We start from the raw sequence: 16,698 nt of genomic DNA, 5'->3' as shown, positions 1-16,698 counted from the left end.
TTATCTGAATAGCAATTATTCTGTAGTGTTTCTCCGAATCCTCTCCTGATAATTGAGGTTGATTCCCAACTTTCTTTTCTGTTTTTCCCTTTTTATTGTTGTAGATTTGGCAAATAAAATAAAATCTCCAGCTTCGGCCTGCAGTTTAAGTATGTTTCCCCCTCATCACATCCCCCTAGAATTCAACTGACACAAATAAAGACGTAATGGTCTTAAAAACAGAATGTACCATCTGAAATGAAGAACAGCAAAGCAATATGACATCATTATACAGTGATTCGATAAGAGGACCATCTGAAGAAGTATAAAAGCTCTGCCCATGACAGGAGACGCACCTGTTGGTCAGCGGTAGAATAACTCATCACAGCATACAGGTTAGTGTGTGTGCCTGTATGTACCAGATGAGTGACTGTGCCTATGTCATGTTACTGTTTGTGCTTTTTGTGGGAGCCTTTGGAGCACAGGAAGACACGACGCTCTGTGAGATGCTGGGGAGCCCAGAGTTTCCTCTCTTATCTAAGGAAGGAGATATCACTATTGGAGGAGTTTTCACCATCCACGATCCAGTATCGAAGCCTCCTTCCTTCTTCACAGATACTCCAGAACCTCTCACATGCTCTGGGTACTGTTTGTTGTCTCCTTTCTCATTTTTTTTTTTTTTTAACAGAATAAATGTTGAAAAACTGCTTGTTAAAACTCTTCTCACTCTTTTCAGGATAATTATGAGACAATTTCAATTTGCCCAAACAATGATTTTTGCCATCCAGGAGATCAACAATAGCAGCTCTCTGCTGCCTAATATCTCAATTGGTTATAAGGTGTTTAAAAGCTGTCGTTCAACACTGTATTCAACGCGTGTGGTGATGGGTCTAATAAATGGGCAGGAAAGGACTTTGGGTCAAACCTGCTCTGGCCAATCATCTGTTCATGCCATCATCGGAGCCTCTGATTCCTCCTCAACCATTGCGATGCTACGAATTGCAGGGCTTTTCCAAATACCAGTGGTAAATATTTGTCATAGTTCTGTTCATGTTTTGACTGATTTCACCATGCTCCTTTTTACAACTTAGTATAAAGGGACCATCAACAAAGACTGAATTCTGGTAGTATTATGGTTCATTTCAGGGCTATAATGTCAGGATTTAGGTTGCAAGGGTTTGCACAGATGCAGCAGATTGAGTCAAAAGTCTACCTTTTGTCAGTTATTACTTATACTCACATGTAATAAATGTTTTGTTTTTTTCCCCTCTTTTTCTTTTCTGCTAGATCAGTCACTTTGCCACTTGTGCTTGTCTGAGTAACAGAAAGGAGTACCCCTCCTTCTTCAGAACCATACCTAGTGACTACTATCAGAGCAGAGCTTTGGCAAAACTGGTAAAGCACTTTGGCTGGACATGGGTTGGGGCAGTTAGAAGTGATAGTGACTATGGTAACAATGGCATGGCAACATTTATCACAGCTGCAAGACAGGAGGGGGTCTGCATCGAGTACTCAGAGGTCATCTCAAGGACTGACCCCAGTGGGCATATTGCCAAGGTGGTTAGAGTGATCCAAAGCGGCAGTGCAAAGGTTTTAGTTGCTTTCCTCTCCCAGGAGATAGAAATTCTGCTTGAGGAAGCTCTGAAGCAGAACTTAACTGGGCTGCAATGGGTGGGCAGTGAGTACTGGATTACCTCAAGTTACCTGGCCACCAAGAGGTACTCGGGAATCCTGAGAGGGTCTCTGGGCTTCACCATCAGAAAAGCAAAAATCCCAGGCCTGAGAGAGTTTCTTTTGCAGGTTAACCCAAGTCAAGACCCTCATAGTAATCTGCTGAGGGAGTTCTGGGAAGCCACATTTGGTTGCAGTTTCAAACCCAGTCTGCATGGTCAGACCCAGTGCTCTGGTTCTGAGAGACTAGAGGACATCAACAATGCTTTCACAGATGTGTCAAAGCTAAGGATATCCAACAATGTGTATAAGGCTGTGTATGCTGTGGCTCATGCCATACACAACATGTTGAAATGTGGACAAAGTGGTGAAGCGGTGAAACAGTCGTGTATCCGGAAAGATTTTTTAGAGCCAAAACAGGTTAGAGTTCGCCTTCAAGAATTAAGTAAATAATCTGAAATAATAACGCTGTATTGTACGTTATTCACTATTATTCTCTTTTGGTAGATTGTGAAACACCTCCAAGATGTGAATTTCACCCTTCAGTCAGGAGAAACTGTGGGTTTTGATGAAAACGGAGACCCTGCAGCAACTTATGAGCTGTTGAACTGGCAAAGAAACCAAGCAGGAGATACTGTGTTTGTGGCTGTAGGGAGCTACGATGCCTCACTACCGAATGGAAAGCAGTTTATCATGAATGGAATAAACACAACATGGGCTGCTGGATCCCCAAAGGTACTAAACAAACATGTTAGGTATGAAATAGGCTACACATTGTGGAGGTTCATTTTTAAAGTAGTATGTGTGATTCCCATCATTAAACATAGAACTCTGCATCGTTTAGGATGTCATAAAAAAGTAAAAAAAAAAAAATCAAAAAAAAAAAATATTGGTATTTAGCAGACTGCCATGCAAAAAGCCAAGAGTTTCACTTCTGATGTAGATTGATGTGTAAGATCGAGGTATAAAGTGTAAACTAGAGCTTTTAGAGACCCTAAAACATATCCTAATGATGATTAAATTAAACCAATTAAATTAAAGCTGCTGTCAGAAACTTTGAGCAAATATGTTAAAAAGTCACTATATTCTGACAATAGTACATGAGACAGATAATCTGTGAAAAAAAAATGTTCCTCTGCTTCGTCCTAGTGCTTTTAATGGCATTTGCAATTTCTCACCGTGCCCGAACAACAACAACAAAACAGATCAGAACAGTCTCTGGGCAGCTATCAATCAGTGCTCGCAAAAGTCATGAACTCCGATCAAACTGTCAAACTAAGCAGCACTGGTCAAATATGAATCGAAATGTTGTTACTGTTAGGCCTATTTCTCTCCTCAAATGATTTCAGAAACATATTTTAGTGTACTGTTTAGTATGGGTGGGAAAGAAATCGATTCACCTATGAATTGCGATTTTTTTTTTACCACTTAGAAATTGATTTTTAAATTCAAGAATCTGTATATTTGCTTCATTTAAGTCTATGTTGAGGTTGAGGAAATTCCTGCTTTTATTGTTTGTCAGAATAACGTGACGTCATATCTGTTCCGTATCCGTCAACCAAAACAAACCATAGAAATTAGAAAACGGTGGAGGGTGCGCATGGATAAGACATGCACTCTCACATTTTAAATCCAAAGTGACAAACACTACACATACAATAAAGTAAGGAAAGACTTTGGGTTTCATACATTGCCAGGAAAAGCATAGCTAGACATCATGGCTAAAGCTGCATGCTAACTCTGTCACGGAAAGGAAACGTTAACTTATTGCGGTAACGGGCGGTCAATCCAGCTGTCTCTCCCATCTCCTTGGTCAAATCAGACAATGGAAGAGCACAAACTTGGCAAAGTTAGTGGAAGTACACACGTGTGACCACGTCCTGTTTTCAAAATAAGGTGTTAAGAAAGGGAACTGTATATACAAAATACATATATGAAATAATTGGAAATGATTGGATTACATTACATGTACCTTATAAATTAAAAAGAAATACCACTAATTTGTGAGGGAAATGTCTTTATTTTTTGATTTTTGAGTTACTGGAAAAAAGAAAGGTAATAAATAATCCCTGACAATGACTGATGTATTTGACATCAGGATATCTCTGACTACATACATGCTGAAAATCAAATATTTTTTACTGTATTAATTTAGAGATTTTACAAAGTAAAAGTCCCTAGAAGTGCATGATTCAACTTTTTCCCATGGTCTAGTGTCAAAAAAGTTAACAAATATCGCAATAAATCATAATATTGAATCGCAATACTTGTTATAGTTAAAAATTGCAATACATATTTAATCAGCACCCAAGTATGATAGTATTGAATTGGGAGATAGGTGTATCATCCCAGCCCTACTGTTTAGCTGTGAAATGAGAACCATGAAAGAAAAGCCATGAAAAAACAGATGAGACAATACCAAGCACCGCCCACCAGCTGGAGCAAACTTTCCCATTTTGTTGCCTAGTTTGGCAGTTTGATCGGAGGTCGCGAGATTTGTGAGCAGTGATTGGCAGCTGCTATAGAAACTACTCAGCTCTGATTGGCTGTCTTTCTTCGGTGTTGCGAAATCTTGCAGATGCCATTAGGGGTGCAGGAGGATACAGATTATCTGTCTCATGCACTACTGTCAGGGTATAGTGACCGTTTTATAAAAATATATATTTTTATCATATTTGCTCAAAGTTACCGACTTCAGTTTTCAGTATTCGGATTACAGGTGAAACAAACTATGAATAACTGATGAGTTGTGGTGTTGTTCCAGAGGCCACAGTCTGTCTGCAGTGAGAGTTGTCTGCCAGGTTTCCGGCAGGCTGTGATTAAAGGCAAACCCATCTGCTGTTTCTCCTGCATCGCCTGTGCTGATGGAGAGATCAGCAACTCCAGCAGTGAGTAGAGCTGTAATTTATAATGTAATATTTGTATGAAATCAATGCTTTCCAGTATCTCTATAAATCACTTAATGCGGCCAGTGCTTATTTTAATATGACCTCTGCTCTGATAACTCGCAGCTGACAGCATGAACACATTTCAGCGTTCCATGTTTTCCATTCAGATTCTGCCGAGTGTTTGCGGTGTCCACTGGAGTACTGGTCAAATGAAGATCACAGCCAGTGTGTTCCAAAGGTGATCGAGTTCCTATCTTACGAAGAAACCATGGGCGCCCTCCTCGCTGCTTTTTCATTGTTCGGAACAACTTTAACACTGGTGATATCATGTGTCTTCTTTCGCTTTCGTCACACACCTCTCGTCAAAGCCAGCAACTCTGAGCTGAGCTTCCTGCTGCTCTTCTCCTTGACTCTGTGTTTCCTGTGCTCTCTGACCTTCATCGGCCGGCCCTCTGAGTGGTCCTGCATGCTGCGACACACAGCATTCGGCATCACCTTTGCCCTGTGCATGTCTTGTATCTTGGCTAAAACCATGGCGGTGGTGAACGCCTTTAAGGCTAAAAGGCCAGCCAACACAGTCCCTCAGTGCTCTGCTCCGCTTCAGAGAACAAGCGTTCTCAGCTGTACTTTACTGCAGGTGTTAGTTTGTGTGCTCTGGTTAACTCTTGCCCCGCCATTCCCCTATAAAAATACAGCTCATGCCACTGAAAGGATTATTCTAGAGTGTGATTTAGGTTCACCTATTGGGTTCTGGGCTGTGCTGGGGTATATAGCTCTCCTGGCTGTACTCTGCTTCGTCTTCGCTTTTCTTGCTCGAAAGCTGCCTGATAATTTCAATGAAGCTAAATTCATCACCTTCAGCATGCTGATATTCTGTGCAGTCTGGATTACATTTATCCCAGCTTATGTCAGCTCTCCTGGGAAGTTCACTGTGGCTGTGGAGATATTTGCTATATTAACCTCCAGTTATGGACTACTTCTCTGTATATTTGCACAAAAGTGCTTTATTATTGTTCTCAAACCTGAACTAAACACAAAAAAACATATGATGGGGAAACCAGGACATAAATGAAATGACTGTCTTTTTATTTTACGGCTTGTGGCTTGGCTTTAATTTCGAAGTGACCCCAGAATACTATTGATTAAGTTAAAGATAAAGTTAAACTCACATTTTGAATTTAGGTAATTCCATGATGTAGTTAATCCTACCTATCAGGTGCTACAATAGAAAGTTAAAATAATGATAATAATAACAATAATAATTAGCATTTCCTATAAATAAATGAAAACGTTTGTATTGTCTTACACTTCTATTTTTTCCACTTTATTGCACAAAAAATAAATTTAGAAAAAAATATAAAAAACTACCCGTGACTTCCTTTCTCTTCATTTTAATTTGTATAATAGGTTGTTCACCATGTACACTGTCATCACACAAACATAATATGCAAATATTTTACAAAAACATGTGGGTGAAAAGGCTTTGTCATTATATAAAAATACTTGAATAGAACCTGAACTTGACACTAACCTCACACAGAATATCCGGTCTTTAATATCCCTAAATATAGAGTAGCTAATGAAATAACAAAGATCTTAATTCATTCAGGAAAATTCCATTGCAAACCAGGTTCTCATTTTTAGGGATGCCCCCCTGTTCACACTCAACCAGTTGCAATAATTCACACTCGGCTAATGCATATAACTCCACTGAAATAGGTTAAGAGTTAAATGCCTTGCTCAGGGGCATGTTAGTAGTCTGTTGATTGAACCAGCCACAAAAAGTTGCCTAAGATATATCATAAAATATTTGATAATTACTGAGCATGTTTTCAGTGTTTCATTCAGTAAACACCAGAAAAAGAGGAGGCTACATTAGTACTTTAACATGCATGTTAACAACCATCGACTCCTAACATGCTGGTGTTAACATAACATTTAGCATGTTAGCATGCTGAATAAAAGGCTGTTCTTCAGTGCCACTTGCTGCACAGTTAATTAATTGTAATTGTGATTAATGTATTCTGGTAAAACTACTTATTTAATATATACATATACAAATAAGCTAGTGTCTACCAGTGGAGACTGGTCCATAGTGGCAGAGGAGGTTGCTCCTCCTCAATTTTTTGAGAGGAATGAGGGAGACATATTAAATGACATATTAAATGTCATAATGTCATTAATGTCATTTTTCTCTTTCTTTCAAAGAGTGGTGCCCCGAGGATGATTTAATATACATTAAATCATATTATTCAATATAATTAATAATTATTTTGATAATTATCATTTACTTTTGATAGACATTTTAATGCATTTTGAGCGTATGTACCAATGTAATTTGGTGCTCTGTTATTATTAACATATATTCATGTATTAATATTAATTTTATTAATATTGATAATTATCTTTAATATTTTTTAATAACTAGACCAGGTCCTATCTGTGTCCCCAACATCATGGTGCCCCGTGTGAGCCATGGTATTATTGTTGGCAAATTGTTCATAATTATGCAATATTAATTTTCAGCATAATTTTTGGTCAAAACCAACAATTTGGTTTCCATTTCTAAACAAACCAAAGGTGTTTACATTCTACACCACTAGTCTTCCACAGGAGTAGACGTCCAGCTGTACTTTTGAACAAGTACATTGTGTTTAGAATTATTGTTTGAGAGACTTTGATTATTAACACTTTAAGCCTTCATAGTGTTAATTTTAAGAACTTGCTTTTGCTGCTAATTCAAGTTAACCTACGCTGTAGAACTTGAAAGAATTTTGGTTTAGCATTTGAATACCAAGTATTCAGTGCAATCTAGTCATGTTGTCTTAATTTGCTGTTAATATAAGTGTTCCTTTAATGACACAGCGTGCCATCAGTCCTGTGTAACATAGAGAACTTGTACCTGGCTGTAACTGCCAAGCATTCCAGTCTGAGTTAAATTGAGCCTAAATTAGAGCCACAGTGTGCTTCCAGCCCTATGATATAAGTTTGCACCTAGCTGTTACTTCTACATGTTCCAGCTTGAGTCACCTTTAAGAGACATCATCACAACTGTTACTGCCCTGCATCTCAGTTAGTGCATGTTGTAAGTGTAAGCAAACTTCTTTGGTAAACCTGTGTTTACTTTACTGGCCCCTTTTGTTTGATGCCCACTACAGTCACTAGTTGGTGCTGTAGCTACCCCTCCCCCACAGGAAGCTACCCCCATAGTGTAGGCCAGTACATTATTTAGGCTAGTGTACCTCCCAAACTACACTACAAGGTGTCTTCCAACGCAACACCATAGCCAACCACATTGTTTTTGTTTTCTACTAGACATCCTGTTTAGTTTCACCCTCCATTCCAGGTTTAACAATGGAGAACCCCTGTGTAGAGCATTTTATTTCTTCCCTAGCACAGAACCTAAACCCTGGCTGCCCTGAACTCATCAGCAGGTTGAGTTTCAGTGAGTGCAGGAAAGAAAAATAATTGCTCCTCACAGACAGGCAGAGCAGCCTTGCTATTCAGTGTAAAGCAGCCCTGGAAAAAGAGGTTGACAGCCTAAGAACGCAAAATGCTGATCTCCTCCATGAAATCTCTCTCTCTCTCACACACACACACACATGCTCACACAATGTGTTTGGTTTGTTTAGTTTAGTTATTTAGTTAGATTAATGTTGTGTTTTAAACCTTTATTATCTTGTAAATAAATGTTTGTGGATTATACATGCTGGTCTGTTTAATGTTGTACAAGAGTGAATAATGCCAACCTCTGCTATGTCAAGAACTCCAATGTCCTTCAACCTTTACTATCTAATTTGGTTATAGTTATTAATTTAATTACTAATCAAAGTTAGCCAAGTAGTTTTACAATATTTAATGAGTCTTATCTACAGTATAAGACTACATTAATGTGCTATCATTTTTCTCTTTCTTTCAAAGAGTGGTGCCCCGAGGATGATTTAATATACATTAAATCATATTGTTCAATATAATTAATAATTATTTTGATAATTATCATTTACTTTTGATAGACATTTTAATGTATTTTGAGCGTATGTACCAATGTAATTTGGTGCCCTGTTATTATTAACATATATTGATAATTTATTAATATTATTTTATTAATATTGATAATTATCTTTAATATTTTCTAATAACTAGACCAGCTCCTATCTGCGTTCCCAACATAGGCCATTGGAAGAAGGTCCGGATTCTTCCACATAAATACCTAATAGTGAATAAGGTTAATGAAGTAAATCACTACATGCAGAAATAAAAAAAAAAAGACAAAAAGGCCTTTGCAGATTTGTAATTGATCATATCTTTAAAAACATTATTATGGGAAAGTGTGGTGTTTGGTTTCTTCAAAAAACACCAAAACAATATTTTGTTATGATAAATTTGATATGTTTTCGTTTAATCTTTTATTCATACATATACATTTAACATTAAATACCTTATATTGTATATTTGTTTAGTGTGATATACCTCTGACTCTTTTGTTATTGTTATACTGAATGTGAATTATGTTCTTATGTTTAATAAATAAAGAAAGTAGAGATAAGTATCCAACTAGTGTAAAATAACATGATGCCATAGGTTGGTTTTCCACCCGTCCTCCACAATTTTTTGAGTCACCAGCTGTCACTGGTGTATACATATGCAACTCTATCAAATAACAAGAATGTCGGTATTTGATGATTCTGTGAAACCCCAGATTAGGTTCAATCCCAAAGTTTTTAAAATTGTCGCGTCATACAATATCTGCAAAACTATGTTAAGGTTAAAGTTAAAGGTCACCTATTATGCAAAATGCACTTTTCCATGTCTTTTAAACATCAATATATGTCCTTAGTGTGTCTACAGGCCACCATAGTATCATAAAAGACCATCCTCTCTCTTTTTCTCCTCCTCCGTTTGTCCGGAAATGGGTGCAGAAAAAAAAATTGCTTTTTTCCTTGTATCCTGACGTCATTAGGGAATGCAAGCCACGTGAGGGTTTCCTGGTCGAACCAGAGAGAACCTTCAGTAGCTGACCCCGCCCCACAGCGCGTCACTGTCTCTCCTCCTCAACCGAACTTGAGCAAAGTAGCTCCTACAGTTAGTCTGCAAGAACCAGCAGAACAGGCTTCATGTACTCCCATCATCTAAATATAACATGTTCTTTCACAAAGGCTTTATGTAATTACACTGTTTAAACAGATGATATTTATATATTATATATATTTGATGTCATGCATGTAGAAGAGTACAGGTAGTAAATAGTGACTTGTAAGCAACACAACACATTTCTGTTTCACAGTCAAACTTTATTTGAGTAGACAGATGACAATATTAATTATTCACAGCATTTGTAATCATCTCACCTGTTAGTTAGTTATGTTAACATGGTACAGGAGAAAGTCTTCAGCTCTGGTAAACTATGGTAAGCTAAGCTCCGGTGGTCTGTAGTCATGGTAACACAGAGACAGCTACTACTGTAAATAATATACCATTACTCTGATCTTCCATACATTTATCTTTTAGCAGAAATAATGAACTGACTACTGTTTCACATCTTCTATTTTCCACCCTGATGGTCGCTGTGTTTACACACCGTGTCATAGCGGTAGCATGTAGCTAACCCGTTAGCATGTAGCTACATGCTAACGGGTTAGCTACATGCTACCGGGTTAGCTCTGTATCTCCATGTAAACAGAGCCATCTGCTCTCAGCTGTCTGCTCTCAGCTGTCTGCTCTCAGCTATCTGCTCTCCTCTGGGATGATTCTGTCGGTCATTTCTCACAGATGGATCTGTAAAGACTGACGTAAAGCAGAGTGTATGTTTACGGTTTACAGAGTTGATGCATGAGGTAAACACTGAGCTAACTAACAGAGATATAAATAGTATTATTTACCTGAGAGAAACCGTCAGGAAAACCTGGAATCTGGACCGCAGATGTTCATCATGTGTCGCCGATTTCTGATCAGATTCCTCCGGTAACGTGCGCTGGGTGAAGTTTCTGGTTTATAAACTTTAAAGTGGTTTATAAGCTCTATTCTAGCTCCTCTCTCTCCCTGCTCTCAGGCCGCGAGGGGGGCGGGGAGGGTGACGCTGTGTTGTTGAGGACGTTTGATTGACAGAAAACGCTGACCAATCAGAGCAGAGTGGGAGGAGACAGAGGCTACAGACACAGAAATCAGCACTTTTGGAAATGGGCTGAAACAGAGGTTATAGAGACATGCTGGAATGCATGATCTGATTGTTTTTTTGAAAAAAAAACTTCAGAGACATGGTTTGGAGGTGTCTGAGACCTATAATAACTAGTTTAAATGGAGTATAATATGTGACCTTTAAGGCAAGATCATGTTTTTGGCAACTGAATGTTAAATTATGGTTAGGGTCAAGCAGCTAAAACACTATTTGAAGTTTGGGAAATGGTAGACAGGAATCAAACTGCAGTCTCATGCTACCACCATAACCTACCACTAACTACGTCCTGCATTGTCACTTAAAATATTCACTGTACTTAATAATGAGATGTAGTAGAATCATCCGATATGGACGTAATTCTTGGAAATACTGGGCTGGCATGTTATATTTTTTCGGTATGTGTTTTTATACATTAGTACACATTGTTTAATATTACATGAACACATAATGATAACACATATACCCACAACCAGACTCCCAACACACACACACACACACACACACACACACACACACACACACACACACACACACACACAAACACACACAATGTATAATGTTGAGCACATTTATAGCTCAGTAGAAACCCTTACCAAAAAGACATTTATTCAAGTGTGCTATTAGTAAACTTTGTTTAACATTAAAATAAGAGAGTATACTTTACGTTTACTTTATATGTACTTATCAGAGATATACTTAACAAAAGTATGCATAAGTATACTTGGCTCATACTGACAAAAATACAGAAAAGTCTAAGTAAGCTTGGCTCATAGGACTAATTGTACTTAATGTTTTGATCGAGATATACTTGAGAAAAGTATAATTAAGTATTTTTGTTTTATAGGCCTACATAAAGGTATACTTGGCTTGTAGTTGTGCTTAATTTTGATGGAGTAGCATATTAAAATGTGTGAGTTGTAACTATAAAACTATTTAATATTTGGTTACCATATTTATCTGAATAACAATTATTCTGTAGTGTTTCTCCGAATCCTCTCCTGATAATTGAGGTTGATTCCCAACTTTTTTCTTTTCTGTTTTTCCCTTTTCATTGTTGCAAATTTGGCAAATGAAAAAAAATCTCCAGCTTCAGTCCCCCTGATCACACACCCCTACAATTTAACTGACAGTAATAATGACGTAATGGTCTTAGAAACAGAATGTACCATCTCATATGAAGAACAGCGAAGCAATATGACGTCAATATACAGTGATTCGATAAGAGGACAATCTGCAGAAGTATAAAGCTCTGCCTATGACAGGAGAAACACCTGCTGGTCAGCAAAATAAGAGCTCATCAAAGCGAACAGGTTAGTATGTGTGCCTGTTTGTTCCAGATGTGTGACTGTGCCTATGTCATGTTACTGTTTGTGCTTTTTGTGGGAGCCTTTGGACCAGAGGAAGACACGGCGCTCTGTGAGATGCTGGGGAGCCCAGAGTTTCCTCTGTTATCTAAGGAAGGAGATATCACTATTGGAGGAGTTTTCTCTATCTATGATGCAATATCGAAGCCTCCGTCCTCCTTCACAGATACCCCAGAACTTCTCATATGCTCTGGGTACTGTTTGTTGTCTCCTTTCTTATTTGTTTTATTTTTTAACAGAAGACAAGTCGAAAAGCTGCTGGTTAAAACTGTTCTCACTCTTTTCAGGATAAATTTGAGACAATTTCAATTTGTCCAAACAATGATTTTTGCCATCCAGGAGATCAACAATAGCAGCTCTCTGCTGCCTAATATCTCAATTGGTTATAAGGTGTTTGACAGCTGTTTTTCAACACTGTATGCAACGCGTGTGGTGATGGGTCTAATGAATGGGCAGGAAAGGACTTTGGGTCAAACCTGCTCCAGACAGTCATCTGTTCTTGCCATCATCGGAGCCTCTGAATCCTCCTCAACTATTGCATTGCTACGAATTGCAGGGGTTTTCCACATACCAGTGGTAAATGTTGTCATATTTGTATTCATTTTATGACTTATTTCACCATGTTCCTTTTTACAATTCCCTCCTTTTCTTTTCTTTTAGATCAGTCACTTTGCCACCTGTGCTTGTTTGAGTAACAGAAAGGAGTACCCCTCCTTTTTCAGAACCATCCCTAGTGACTACTATCAGAGCAGAGCTTTGGCAAAACTGGTAAAGCACTTTGGCTGGACATGGGTTGGGGCAGTTAGAAGTGACAATGACTATGGTAACAATGGCATGGAAACATTTATCACAGCTGCAAAGCAGGAGGGGGTCTGCATCGAGTACTCAGAGGCCATCTCAAGCACTGACCCCATTGGGCATATTGCCAGGGTGGTCAGAGTGATCCAAAGCGGCAGTGCAAAGGTTTTAGTTGTCTTCCTCGCCCAGGAGATAGAAATGCTGCTTGAGGAAGCTCTGAAGCAGAACCTAACTGGGCTGCAGTGGGTGGGCAGTGAGTTCTGGATTGCGGCAAGTTACCTGGCCACCAAGAGGTACTCGGGAATCCTGACAGGGTCTCTGGGCTTCACCATCAGAAAAGCAAAGATCCCAGGCCTGCGAGAGTTTCTTTTGCAGGTTAACCCAAGTCAAAAACTTCATAATAATCTGCTGAGGGATTTCTGGGAAACCACATTTGGTTGCAGTTTCCAACCCAGTCTGCATGGTCAGACCCAGTGCTCTAGTTCTGAGAGACTAGAGGACATCAACAATTCTTTCACAGATGCGTCAAACCTAAGGATATCCAACAATGTGTATAAGGCTGTGTATGCTGTGGCTCATGCCATGCATAACATGTTGAAATGTGGACAAAGTGGTGAAGCGGTGAATCAGTCCTGTATCTGGAAAGATTTTTTAGAGCCAAAAGAGGTTAGAATTTGCCTTCAACAATTAAGTACATAATTTGAAATAATAACCCTGTACTTGTAAGTTATTCACCATTGTTCTCTGTTGGTAGGTTGTGAAACACCTCCAAGATGTGAATTTCACCCTTCAGTCAGGAGAAACTGTGGGTTTTGATGAAAACGGAGACCCTGCAGCAACTTATGAGCTGGTGAACTGGCAGAGAAACCAAGCAGGAGATACTGTGTTTGTGGCTGTAGGGAGCTACGATGCCTCACTACCGAATGGAAGGCAGTTTATCATGAATGGAATAAACACAACATGGGCTGCTGGATCCCCAAAGGTATCAAACAAACATGTTCTGTATGAAATAGGTTACACATTGTGGAGGTTCATTTTTAAAGTAATAAGTGTGATTCCCCACATTAAACATAGAACTCTGCATCGTTTAGGAAGTCATAAAAAACTATACACGTCAGAATAACGTGATGTTATATCTGTTCCGTATCCGTCAACCAAAACAAACCACATAAAGTAGAAAACGCATGGATACAACCTGCACCGTCACATTTTAAATCCAAAGTGCCAAACACTACACATATAATGAAGTAGGGAAACACTTTGGGTTTCACACATTGCCAGGAAAAGCAGAGCTAGACATCATGACTAAAGCTGCATGCTAACTCTGTCATGGAAAGAGTTATCTTAACGTGCGGTCAATCCAGCTGTCACTCCCATCTCTGTAGTCAAATCAGACAATGCTACAACTGTAGAGCACAAACTTGACAAAGGTAGCGGAAGTACACACGTGTGACCCCGTCCTGTTTCAAAATAAGGTGTTAACAAAGGGAACTGTATATACAAAATACATATATGGAATAATTGGAAATGATTGGATTACATTACATGTACCTTATAAATTAAAAATAAATAACACTAACTTGTGAGGGAAATGTCTTTATTCTTTGATTTTTGAGTTACTGGAAAAAAACATTTAATAAACATTTCCTGACAAGGACTGATATTTGAATTCAGGACATCTCTCACTACATACATGCTGGAAATCAAATATTTTAATGAAGAATTTAGAGATTTTTCAAAGTAAAAGTCCCTAGAAGTGTATGATTCAACTTTTTCCCATGGTCTGTTTTTAAAAAAAGTTATCAAAAATCGCAGTAAATGGTAATATTGAATTGTAATACTTGTAAAATCACAATAGTTAGAAATTGCAATATATATTCAATCAGCACCCAAGTATGATAGTATTGAATCGGGAGATAGGTGTATCATCCCAGCCTTACTGTTTAGCTGTAAAATGAGAACCATGAAAGAAAAGCCATGAAAAACAGTTGAGACAATACCAAGCACCGCCCACCAGCTGGAGCAAACTTTCTCATTTTGTTGCCTAGTTTGGAAGTTTGATCGGAGGTCGCGAGTTTCACGAGAAGTGATTGGCAGCTGCTCTAGAGACTACTCAGCTCTGATTGGCTATTTTCCTTTGGTGCTGTGAAATCTTACAGATGCCATTAGGAGTACAGGAGGACACAGAGTAACATAATTTTCTTTTTTTCAGATTATCTGTCTCATGCACTACTGTCAGGGTATAGTGACCGTTTGATAAAAATAACTTTTTTTATCATATTTGCTCAAAGTTCCGACTTCAGTTTTCAGTATTCGGATTACAGATGCAACACACTATGAGTAACTTATGAGTTGTGGTGTTGTTACAGAGGCCAACGTCTGTCTGCAGTGAGAGTTGTCTGCCAGGTTTCCGGCAAGCTGTTATTAAAGGCAAACCAATCTGCTGTTTCTCCTGCATCGCCTGTGCAGATGGAGAGATCAGCAACTCCAGCAGTGAGTAGATCTGTAATGTTTTGACGAAATCAATGCTTTCCAGTATCTTTATAAGTCACTAATACAGCCAGTGCTTATTTTAATATGAACTCTGCTCTCATAACTTGCAGCTGATAGCATGAACACATTTCAGCGTTTCATGTTTTCCATTCAGATTCTGCAGAGTGTTTGCGGTGTCCACTGGAGTACTGGTCAAATGAAGATCACAGCCAGTGTGTTCCAAAGGTGATCGAGTTCCTATCTTATGGAGAAACCATGGGTGCCCTTCTCGCTGCTTTTTCATTGTTCGGAGCAGGTTTAACACTGGTGGTGTCATGTGTCTTCTTTCGCTTTCGTCACACACCTCTTGTCAAAGCCAGCAACTCTGAGCTGAGCTTCCTGCTGCTCTTCTCCTTGACTCTGTGTTTCCTGTGCTCTCTGACCTTCATAGGCCGGCCCTCTGAGTGGTCTTGCATGCTGCGACACACAGCATTCGGCATCACCTTTGCCCTGTGCATGTCTTGTAACTTGGCTAAAACCATGGCGGTGGTGAACGCCTTTAAGGCCAAAAGGCCAGCGAACACAGTTCTTCAGTGCTCTGCTCCGTTTCAGAGAACAAGTGTTCTCAGCTGTACTTTACTGCAGGTGTTAGTTTGTGTGCTGTGGTTAACTCTTGCCCCGCCATTCCCCTACAAAAATACAGCTCATGCCACTGAAAAGATTATTCTAGAGTGTGATTTAGGTTCACCTATTGGGTTCTGGGCTGTGTTGGGGTATATAGGACTCCTGGCTGTGCTCTGCTTCGTTTTCGCTTTTCTGGCTCGAAAGCTGCCTGATAATTTCAATGAAGCTAAATTCATCACCTTCAGCATGCTGATATTCTGTGCAGTCTGGATTACATTTATCCCAGCGTATGTCAGCTCTCCTGGGAAGTTCACTGTGGCTGTGGAGATATTTGCTATTTTAGCCTCCAGTTATGGACTACTTCTCTGTATATTTGCACAAAAGTTCTTTATTATTGTTCTCAAACCTGAACTGAACACAAAAAAATATCTGATGGGGAAAACATGATCCCATTAAACATAAATTAAATGACAGTCTTTTAATTTGTTAATTCACGGCTTGTGGCTTGGCTTTAATTTTGAAGTGACCTCATAATACTATTCATTAAATCATACATATGATTTAGCTTGCTTTTTCTGTATCAAAATCCAGACAAAACCTACAAAGCAACAGTTTTTTTTTTTCAAAGTAATTTCAACATTGTTGACTGTCAGTTAAACTCACATTTTGATTTTAGGTTATTCCATGATGTAGTTAATCCTACCTATCAGGTGTTACAATAGACAGT

General features: G+C 38.8%; 2 protein-coding genes across 2 annotated transcripts; both read left to right on the top strand.

Moving 5' to 3' along the window:
* Window positions 1-470: 470 nt before the first annotated feature.
* On the top strand, window positions 471-5,610 carry LOC141770868 (extracellular calcium-sensing receptor-like). The gene is made up of 6 exons (XM_074640713.1): window positions 471-622; window positions 716-1,004; window positions 1,267-2,070; window positions 2,158-2,385; window positions 4,415-4,538; window positions 4,706-5,610. The coding sequence occupies exons 1-6, from the start codon at window positions 486-488 to the stop codon at window positions 5,608-5,610; spliced, it is 2,487 nt and encodes an 828-aa protein (XP_074496814.1). The 5' UTR covers window positions 471-485.
* A 6,509-nt stretch (window positions 5,611-12,119) lies between these two features.
* LOC141770778 (extracellular calcium-sensing receptor-like) lies at window positions 12,120-16,418 on the top strand. Its single transcript, XM_074640624.1, has 6 exons — window positions 12,120-12,271; window positions 12,365-12,653; window positions 12,738-13,541; window positions 13,630-13,857; window positions 15,245-15,368; window positions 15,523-16,418. The coding sequence occupies exons 1-6, from the start codon at window positions 12,135-12,137 to the stop codon at window positions 16,416-16,418; spliced, it is 2,478 nt and encodes an 825-aa protein (XP_074496725.1). The 5' UTR covers window positions 12,120-12,134.
* The last annotated feature ends 280 nt before the right edge of the window (window positions 16,419-16,698 follow it).

Source organism: Sebastes fasciatus, chromosome 7, assembly GCF_043250625.1.
Source record: "Sebastes fasciatus isolate fSebFas1 chromosome 7, fSebFas1.pri, whole genome shotgun sequence".
NCBI lineage: Eukaryota > Metazoa > Chordata > Actinopteri > Perciformes > Sebastidae > Sebastes > Sebastes fasciatus.
Note: the sequence above shows the minus strand (reverse complement) of the source record. Positions and strands in the feature narration are given on the sequence as shown.

Bases quoted from the DNA above. Each gene is read 5' to 3' on its own strand.
- LOC141770868 (XM_074640713.1), top strand. From the start codon at position 486: ATGCTGGGGAGCCCAGAGTTTCCTCTCTTATCTAAGGAAGGAGATATC. The intron at 1,005-1,266 runs GTAAATATTTGT...CTTTTCTGCTAG, and splicing joins GGCTTTTCCAAATACCAGTG to ATCAGTCACTTTGCCACTTG. The intron at 2,071-2,157 runs GTTAGAGTTCGC...CTCTTTTGGTAG, and splicing joins ATTTTTTAGAGCCAAAACAG to ATTGTGAAACACCTCCAAGA.
- LOC141770778 (XM_074640624.1), top strand. From the start codon at position 12,135: ATGCTGGGGAGCCCAGAGTTTCCTCTGTTATCTAAGGAAGGAGATATC. The intron at 13,858-15,244 runs GTATCAAACAAA...GTGTTGTTACAG, and splicing joins GGGCTGCTGGATCCCCAAAG to AGGCCAACGTCTGTCTGCAG. The intron at 15,369-15,522 runs GTGAGTAGATCT...TTTTCCATTCAG, and splicing joins AGAGATCAGCAACTCCAGCA to ATTCTGCAGAGTGTTTGCGG.